The 9,521-nt window shown below is 46.9% G+C and overlaps 1 protein-coding gene and 1 long non-coding RNA gene across 5 annotated transcripts in view; one reads left to right on the top strand and one right to left on the bottom strand.

Moving 5' to 3' along the window:
* Positions 1 to 4,955: 4,955 nt before the first annotated feature.
* On the top strand, positions 4,956 to 9,137 carry LOC116550741. Its single transcript, XR_004268564.1, has 2 exons — positions 4,956 to 8,550; positions 8,595 to 9,137. It is a non-coding gene; the product is annotated as an uncharacterized LOC116550741 (long non-coding RNA).
* Positions 8,985 to 9,521, bottom strand: part of ITGB2 (integrin subunit beta 2) — a 45,460-nt gene continuing 44,923 nt past the window's right edge. For all 4 annotated transcript variants that reach the window (XM_032276731.1, XM_032276730.1, XM_032276729.1 and 1 more), the window contains exon 16: positions 8,985 to 9,451. In XM_032276731.1, coding sequence (XP_032132622.1) covers positions 9,389 to 9,451 — 63 coding nt within the window. In that variant the 3' untranslated portion in view covers positions 8,985 to 9,388. The remainder of the gene's footprint in view (positions 9,452 to 9,521) is intronic.

Raw genomic sequence — 9,521 nt, 5'->3', positions numbered from 1 at the left:
GCTTTCAGCCCCGCGAGAGCCGGGGCCGGCCGCTCCCTCGCCCGCAGCCGCTTTCTAGTTCGGGGCCTCGCCGCGGCCGGAGACAGAAACTCCTGCCTTCCTAGTTCATGACCCTCGTGGATTCGCTTCTCCTTTGTCCTGCTCTGCTTAGACCGGAGACGGGAAACCGTGACCGCCGTACCCTCTGACGTGTTAATTGGACCCTCCCCAAATCATGCACCGCCCATCATCAGTCAGACGCTGTGGCTGTGACTGTGCGCCCGCCTCGTGGGAAGGACACCGCGGTCCTGCTAAAAGCCCCTCGGCCTCTGCCTGCCTGGGGGCCTCCTTACCTCCCTGCTTCCGAGGGCGGACTCCAGTCCTCTGGAGTTGGTGTTTCTGGGTGGGTCAGCCTCCAACTGACTGAATCAGTCCCCCCTGAGTTAGATTGACCCTTTGGTAATTTGAGGTTGGTATTTTGGCGCCTGCAGATGGGCCCAAAGCCAGCCTCCTGGGATCTGTGCCACTTCTCTGGCACCCGGAGCGCTGGCACCCACGGAGCGGCCTTGGCTCACCCGACCTCCTGGGAACCCGTCGGCGTCTCTGGCAGTCTCCCAGGGCTGAGGTTCAGCCTCTGTTCTGCCTACCCAGGTCCACAGCCGTGGGGCTGGCGTTGAAGCTTGGTTTTAAGGCAGGAGTTTCATTTGTTATTTCTCCAAACAGCTGTTTGCAGGTGCGTGGTTTCACTTTCTTTCCGGGTTAAGGTTTCGTGTGTCTTGCTAAAGTTCGCAACCTTTTTTCTCCTTCAAATTTGGACAAGGGGAAAGCAGTTTCTCTTTGAAAAGAAGCAGCGAATCGTGGCTTAAGCAAAACGTGTCATCTTTAAAATTGGCCAGGTTCTGGAGCTGAGTTCAATTGACATGTCTAAACTTTCTTCTTGAGTAACCAGAATTTCCCTTATAGTCTTTTGTCACTTAAGAGAACTCATAATCAATGGTCCATCCAGAACCAAGTCTTTCTCCAGGAAGGGCCCACCTTTGGAAACTCCAGCTGGATTCCTGTGCGGTGCTTATGGCGCCACCTCTTGTCATTATTTAGAAAAATTGTGTCACATAACTTGTGAAAAAACATTTCAGTGACCAAAACCGGGTCCCTTGAAATACCAAGCTAATTTACTTGTTTGCCCAATTGGAAAACACTTGCTCGAGGATAAAGCAGTTTTGGGGAGAGTTGTTTTTGTTTTTTAAATGGTATTTGGAAGCATCCAAAAGAAGTTCTAATAAAGGTATTTCTTTACGAGAGAAAAACAAAAAAAATTTATCTAAAATAATTTCTGAATTGAAAAAGACTGCTGAAATTTCTCCCCCTCCTCCCTCAGCTCCTCCTTCTCTTTATCCTTTGTTGTCTGAACTACCTGGCTCAGATCCCACCTTTCTTCCTCTTCCTCCTCCTCCTGTTTTGGGGCCATTTCTCAAACAGCCAGTGTCTGACAGGGGCCAACCAGGTACCCTGCTTCATCGGTTATGATCAAAGGTAGAACTTACAAATATAATCAAGGAATTTCCTAATGCTCACCAGGACCCTGCTTGTTTTTCCAGAGAATTCAAATACCTGAGTGTGTGACCCTGGCTCTACTTTGGGAAAAATAAAAATTACTTTAAAAAGAGAGTTAACACAGTTCTTGTTGCTGACACAAGGGCCTGCTGATACAGGAGCTGTGCTGTCTGTACTAAATCCCACCTTGTTAGGAGGTTCCATTCCCTGGAGTAAAGAAAAAAAAATTCAAAGGGTAGGTGTCACTAATCCTCCTGTAATGGCACATAAATCTCAGCCTATAGCTTTTAAACTCAGTCCTTTACGGAGGACTCACATTTTCCTTCTGGTTCTATCAGCTGCCATCCATCTTATAAAAAGAGACTTCTTAGAATTATAATAACCACGTTTCTTTCTCCCAAAGGGGGAAATTGTATTTAGAATTAGCTGAGAAAGCTGAGTTACTAGACATAAAGAATGTTTCAGAATCTAACTCAATTGCAATCCATATTGCCCTAGAAGACATTAAATTATTGAATATTGAAGAATTACAAAACCTACTAAAGGCAATACTTGATCAAATATGGTCCGAGTCTTCCACTGATACTGGAAGAATCCCCTTGGCTACCCAATCAAAGTCCTTTACCATAATGGACTTCTGTAGCATGTCTTTTAGGAGTTCCTGTGGATGAAAGTGTTGACTTCCCTTTACCTTTACTTGGGAAGGCAGACAATATACACAGACAGCCATGCCCAGGGCTACACTGAGAGCCCAACTTAGGCAAAAACAGTTCTCTTAGATATTGACTTGTCTTTAAAAAAATTTTTAATACAATACATGGACAGTTTACTCCTTTGCTCAGAAGATAAGCAAGCTTTTATAGAATGTTGGAAACAGATGCATGGTGCCACAGAGAAAAATCAGCACTAAGACAAAGGATCTCTCAGCAAGGTAATTTTACTTTCTGCAGAAAGGTACTCCTGTTAGCCATATTGCCATGGGAGTACAACAAACAAAGGAAATGCAGACATATTTGTCTTTTATGCATTTGGGGTCGTCTTTACTGCTGTGTCTGACCTCCATTGGCTAGAGCCAGACCTCATAATCTACAACTGAACCCGACTGGCTAATGCTTAAAACTTTCTTGAATAGGTAAAAGCAATGGAAAACAAAAAGGAAGTCCAAATAAGGAAGGGACAGGAAGTTGCCTGTGAAAGGACTTAGAAATCTAGTAACATAAATATTCTGGTTAAAGTACAAGGACATAGAATGTACTACGTGCCTGCGAGCATGTCTGGCACAAATACGTTGGTTAACGCACAAGGACATAGAATGTACTTACTCCATTATATCTAACAGCTAGATAGGATAGTGCTTAACAAAGAGTCACTAGTAAAAGGCAAGAAAGCTTTGAAGAAGTCTTTCTTCAAAGGGCATTGCCACTTGTGAGCTGCGGCTATAAAGAGACTTATTTCTAACATTTATTATTATTATTATTTAACAAGAAAGGAAACTTTGAAGAGGAACTTTTCTACTTCCCACATAGAAGATGGGATATATTCATTACAATAGCCCTAAGGGGACATTAAATTTCTAAAGAAACACTTCAGTTTTATAAAAAACCAGTAAAGTATTTGGGCCACTTAATATCTAAAGAAGGACTTTCTATTAATCTAGATTAAAAGGAATTTTAGCTTTCCACCACCAACAACCAAGAAACAAAAGAGTTTGGGGGACTGTCAGGATATTATAGAAATTGGATCCCAAACTTTTCTTTAAAGCTCAGCCATTATATGCTCTCTAAAAACAGGACATGCCAGGCCCTTTAGAGTCGGCAGAAGAAAATCCACCAACATTCAAAATGATCAAATGTGACCTTGCTAATTCTCTGCCTTTGGGGCATCCAAATTATAACCTTCCAATTTTATTATTTGTCTAATACATGAAAGTGGTGGAGATGCTTTAGGGGGTCCCAAAACACAAAGATCAAAATAGACTCACAGGCATGTCCCAGCTCACAGCCTATGCTCCTTCCTTATTTGGACTTCCTTTTTGCCTTTTGTTCTCCATTGCTTTTACCTATTCAGGTAAGTTTTAAGTTGTTAGCCAATCAGATTTTAGTTTAGACTGTGAAGTTCAGCTCCAACCAATGGAGATCCAACACAGCAGTAAGGACCCAATGCATAAAGAATAAGTATCCTTGCCTTTCTTTTGTTATGGTAGTCTCATGGCAAGATGGCTGACAAGGAGTACCCTTTGCAGAAAGTAAAATTGCCTTGCTGAGAAAACTTTTTGTCTGAATGCTAATTTTTTCCTTGCAATACCTAGGAACAAGCATTGTGTCTCTAACATTTAGTTTCCAACTTTCTGCCATAACTAGGTATTGAAGGTGTTACTTGACATGTAGAGGCCCCAACCAGTTATATACAAAAGGCCTTAAGTCATAGCAAGATGGATATCTTGTTATTAAATAATAAACTAACTTGAGAAAATCTGTATTGTAAAACCATATGGCTTTAGACATACTCACTGAAGCCCAGGGGAAACCTGTGGCTGTCATAAAACTAAATGCTGTATCTATATCCCAGATAAATCAAATAACATTACTAAATTCATGGCTGACATGAAAACCGACATAAACCAACATTTCAGAGCCAAAACCTCCTCTAAACAACTGGGTAAATAGCTTGTCTGGATCTTGGCAAACTTAGTGACAAAAACTATTAACTTATTCTAGAAAGTGCAGTCACTTTTTGTGTTTGTCCTGTTTGATCTGGCTCAGCATAAAGAGATTAAGTGGTTGAAAAGGGCCCTTGGCATCTCTGAGCCACTTCTTCCAGTTTAAGTACTTTATATCTTCATTGGGATTTTCTATTGTATAAAAAGATGTTTAAAAATCTATTTGCAGGCTGGGCACGGTGGCTCATGCCTGTAAAAACACTGGGAGGCCAAGGTGGGCAGATCGCTTGAGGTCAGGAGACCAGCATGGCCAACATGGTGAAACCCTGTCTCTACTAAAAATCCAAAAATTAGCCAGGTGTGGTGGCACACACCTGTAGTCTCAGCTACTTGGGAGGCTGAGGCAGGAGAATCTCTTGAACCCACAAGGCAGAGGATGCAGTGAGTTGAGATCATACCATTGCACTCCAGCCTGGGCCACAGAGTGAGATTATATCTCAAAAAATAAAAATAAAAAAAGGCTTGGTGCAGTGGCTCACCTCTATAATCCCAGCACTTTGGGGGGGTGAGGCAGCCAGATCACCTGAGGTTGGGAGTTCAAGACCAGCCTGACCAACATGGTAAAACCCCATCTCTACTAAAAATACAAAATTAGCTGGGTATGGTGGTACATGACTGTAATCCCGGCTACTCGAGAGGCTGAGGCAGGAGAATTGCTTGAACCCAGGAGGTGGAGGTTGTGGTGAGCTGAGATGATGCCATTGCATTCCAGCCTGGGCAACAAGAGCAAAACTCCGCCTCAAAAAAAAAAAAAATCTGTTTGCAGGAACAGAATCAATACAAGTCTAGTTTAGAACTGTGCCCCTAAAACAACCTTTTTTTTATCCTAACAGTACAACCGTACAATGCTAATTTAATAGTATTTGAAGGACATTAGGCGTTTGTAAACATTAACCAAAACTCAGTGAATACTACCACATTGTAAACAATGCCATTGATATGGAATTTTAAAATATAGCCAAGTTTTGGGACAATTTAAGAATGCAGAAGTTCAAAAAATACTTGGTATAATCCAAGTTCCTGTTTTAACCACATAGAAGCCAAGATTTAAAAAGAGGAAATGGGGGCATTGTGTAATTTAACACGTCTGAAATTCAAAGATACATATTCAATTGTCAAAGACCTTCAAGCTCAGAGGAATGACCCAAATGGCACATTATATGGGAAGTACAACTCTAATGACTTTTTAGAGAAACAGAATGGTTACTTAGAGCAGTCTGGAGTTAAAAGTGCATATGTCTTTCCATGAAGAAAGATGGTTATGGAATTAAACTGATATCATTGTGATACAATCACAATGGCATCAGCTTAGGACAAATGACAGCTGAGCCCCAAAGCTATGGAAAGGGTTGTCCACAGGCACAGACAGCCACGGTGGGCTGGAGCCAGAGCCCTCCTTGGGAAATTCCAGGGCCCCCACCTCATTGTGCATGTTGGAGTCACCTGCTGGGGATTTCCACCAGAGTTTTTATTTGGTGATTATTTGTGCTGTTGGATTTTTTTTTTTTTTTTCTGGTCGTTATGAGTACATTCCTTAGTAGGTAAAAGAGTTACTTCCAGAAAGGCTGCATAAAAAGAGTGAAGCTTCGGGTAACACATTAAACCACCAGATGATTAACATTGGGGAGAACAAGGAGAGCACCTGAAGGTCCCAGAGCTTGGCCTCACTTTGGAAGGGGTAGACAATGGGGAGCCTAGGTCTGTGGGAGCCCTTAGACAGGCAGGGGTCAGCAGGGTTCTGGGGTGGAGGGAGGGTGGGCTGGGCCACAGGCCAGGTCCCACTTCCCATGACTGGACTAAGCAGTGATGCAGAACCTGCCTCCCTGGTATGTGGGATGACTCCTGTGCGATTGTACGCAGTTGTTAGCTTCCTGGTTTCAGAGCTGCTCTGTGCCACATGGGGTCTCTTGTGGTCACGGATTTGTCCTTGACCAAGACACAGACGGTTCTGGTTGCCCATCCCTTGCAAGCAGTTATGATTCTCAAAGCACTTTCTGTGCCAGCCACTCCAAATCCTCCCAGGGCCGGGCTTTGGTGATCCCTCCACCTGTACTTTTGACAAGACAGAACACAGCTTGTTCCAGGTCATGCAGCCAGTAAGAAGTAGAGTTGGACATGGACTGGAGGCTCACCCTTGGAGTCTGTGCTCCTCCCTGTGTCTCAGGAGCTCCCCTCAGTTCCCTGGAACAAGGCTGGAACATCAAAACGACCTTCTGAAAACTGGCAGGAAAATGTCAGAAAAGCAAAATGGATTGAGGGCATCTGACAGTTTGTCTTACTAGAGGCACATCTGGGGGTTATCCAGGCCATTGCTGCAATCACTGAGATGGGTCTCGAGCCAGGGCACGTGTGTGCTAGGACCCTGGCTCAGTGCCTGTCGCCCATTGCACGGTGATGAACCAATATACCGAAATAGCGGGAGATGCAGCAGAGAAAGAGCCTAAGACTCGTGGGGCAGCCAAGCGAGGAGACGGGAGGAAACCTCAAACCCACCTCCCTCGGGTCTTGGGGATGGTGTTTTTCAGGGGTCTGTGCAGGTGATGGGGTCTGAAGTGTGGGGACTGCTGATTTATGAATAAGTGAGGAGTGAAGTCACGGGACGGGGGATGAAGAACCACATTCTTGAGCTGAGGCGGTTCCTTTGTGGGGCCTTCAGACCAGTTGGCATCAGCTGTTCTGCCAGAATTCAGGGTATAGGAAACACCTCAAGCAATTCTTGGCTTAAAAGGTCCAGGCTCAGAGATTCTACCTCTAGGAAGAATGGGAAGCAGGTGGTCCATGTGCTGTGACTCTTGTTAACAGCTGCAGGAAGGTGAGCGCAGTGCCCACTACACCCCAGTCAGTGCCTAACTCCAGTTCTTCCCAAAGCCTGCCTTGGAATTCTCCGTAACCCTGTAAAGAGGGTTTCACCAAGGCTGGTATCTGATCTCTGCCGGACGAGCTACAGGCCAGGGCTTCTGATTGCCTGGGTCACCCTTCCCAGTCCCTCCTTCCTGAGGGGGCATCACCACCCTGCACACACCCCTGAAGACCACACCTTGATGTCGACAACTTGACCTCCATCTCCTAGCTTTGTCTGGTGGTTGTCAAACTACAGGGTCCGCTGGTATCCCTGGTGGACCTGCAAAGCCCAGATTGCTGGGACCACCTGGAGTGCCACTGACTAGCAGGTCTGGGACCAGGTCGAGAATGCACCTCTGACAAGCTCCCACGTGAGGCTTGGTGCCCAGGTCAGCCTTGGAGAACTGAGGCTCGAGGCCAGCGGGTCCCCACCCTGGCTGCGCAGCAGCCTCCCCGAGGAGCACTAAACACCAGCCACAGCAGCTCTTCTCCAGCAGGGCAGGGGCATTTAAAGCCCCCAGGCACAGGCTGGGTGGAGGAACATTGAGCTGGGCAGTGGGCGGTGATGGAGCATCCAGCCATTTCTAGCTCCTCCCACCTGCCCAGGTAAAGGCTCCCAGGCATGTACAGCAAAAGGTCTCACGCAGTTGGAAGTTTGTGTTTTTTTTGTATTTTGTTTTTCTCTGTTTTTTTTGCTGTCACCCAGGATGGAGTGCAGTGGCGCAATCACAGCTCACTGCAACCTCCAACTCCTAGGCTTAAGCCATCCTCCTGCCTCAGCCTCCCAAGTAGCTGGGACTACAGGCACGTGCCACCACACTGCTAATTTTTTTGAATGTTTAGTAGAGATGGAGTCTCACTGTTGGAGGCTGGGTCACCAGGAGTGCTGTGTGACTCAGGGTTGAGGCTGATCTCGAATTGCTGAGCTCAACCAACCCTCCCACCGTGGTCTCCCAAAGTGCTGGGATTACAAGTGTGAGCCACCGTGCCTGGCCACAGTTAGAATTGTAAAGTAGGGGCCTAAAGCAGATGCCTCCACACATGCCCATTTGCAGGTTTGCAGTGGCCCTGGCAATGTGGCCAGTTTTGCGGCTTGGCCAGACAAACTGAGGGGTTTCCCAGGACAAGAGCCTTTCTGTGCGAACACCGGGACATTCACCAACTGCAGCCATGGCCAGCAGCCAGCTTGTGTCTGGAGCTCTCGGGCAGATCCGTGTGGAGCTTACTGCTGAATTCTGCTTTGGGGCTGTGAGCGGCTTTGGCACAGCCCAGTTTCCACACTTCCCCTAAAGTGGTAAAGCAGTACTGGCTTCCTCTCCTCTGAGTACCCCAGGTGGAGGCAGAGAGGACTCTGCAGACAGCCGGGGAGAGGTGCAGACACAGCTGGAAGGGAGGAAGAGAGAGCCAGAGGAGAGGTGTAGACTCAGTTGAAAGGGAGGTGTAGACAGCTAGGGGAGGTATAGACACAGCTTGGGGGGAGGTGTGGACAGTCAGAGGGGAGGTGTGGACAACCAAAGGGAAGGTGTCAATGGCTGGAAGGGAGGTGTAGACAGCTGGAGGCGAGGTGTAGATGGCTACAGGGGAGGACAGGCAGACACCCACTTCCCTGCTTTGCTCCTGCCTTGGCCAGCCTCCACCGAAGGCACCTCTTTGGTGGGGCCACCACACCACACCACATTTCTGGAAATGCACCTAGGATTTGGGACAGGGGCTCAGAGCAGGGCCCTGTGCAGACCAGCAGGTAAGGCAGGAAAGGCGAAAGCAGACCCTGCCCCCTGGTCTGAAGCCAGCCGGTGTGCCTATGTGGTGGAGGGCAGCAGGCAGGACCACGCCCACTTGCACTTGGCCACCTTGCCAGTTGGGGACAGAGCGGGCACAGTGCCCAGTTTCTATGGACAGCCTGTATTGAAGTTTTATTTTTTTTCCATACATATGGTTGATTAGCAATATAATTTATAGGATGTCGTTTTATACCCTGACAAGTTTAAATGTAAATAAATTGGCACCACCTTTAATTAGACTGCTGTCCTGACTTGCACAGGGAGCACACACCTAAACTCACCAGCCTCAAGCCCTCCCTTCTCAAGTCTCCAAGCAAAGACTGTGCAGGTCGGAGCTGTCCCTTCTGATTTTCCCTTGTAAGCATCTGGCCATGGCTGCCATTTTGAGGGCAGAAAATAACAGTGGATTTCTGGTTAATGGGTGATATCCTCAAGAGCTGTCGAAAGCCGTGTCTCGGCCACATAATGGGGGAGTCATGGTGGGTCCCGACGGTCTTTTTGTCACCAAGTGCTCCTAACTCTCAGCAAACTTCGGGTTCATGACCGTTGTGGTGGCGCTCTTAAAAAGCGGATTATCCTGGTGGGAAATGCACACAGGAGCTGTGAGTGTGGGAGGTTTTCAGAGCAGAATCTTTCTCTCTGAGGAC

The sequence above is a fragment of the Sapajus apella genome, unplaced genomic scaffold, assembly GCF_009761245.1.
Source record: "Sapajus apella isolate SASKATOON/1434 unplaced genomic scaffold, GSC_monkey_1.0 scaffold8, whole genome shotgun sequence".
NCBI lineage: Eukaryota > Metazoa > Chordata > Mammalia > Primates > Cebidae > Sapajus > Sapajus apella.
This window is presented reverse-complemented; position numbering and strand designations above follow the sequence as displayed.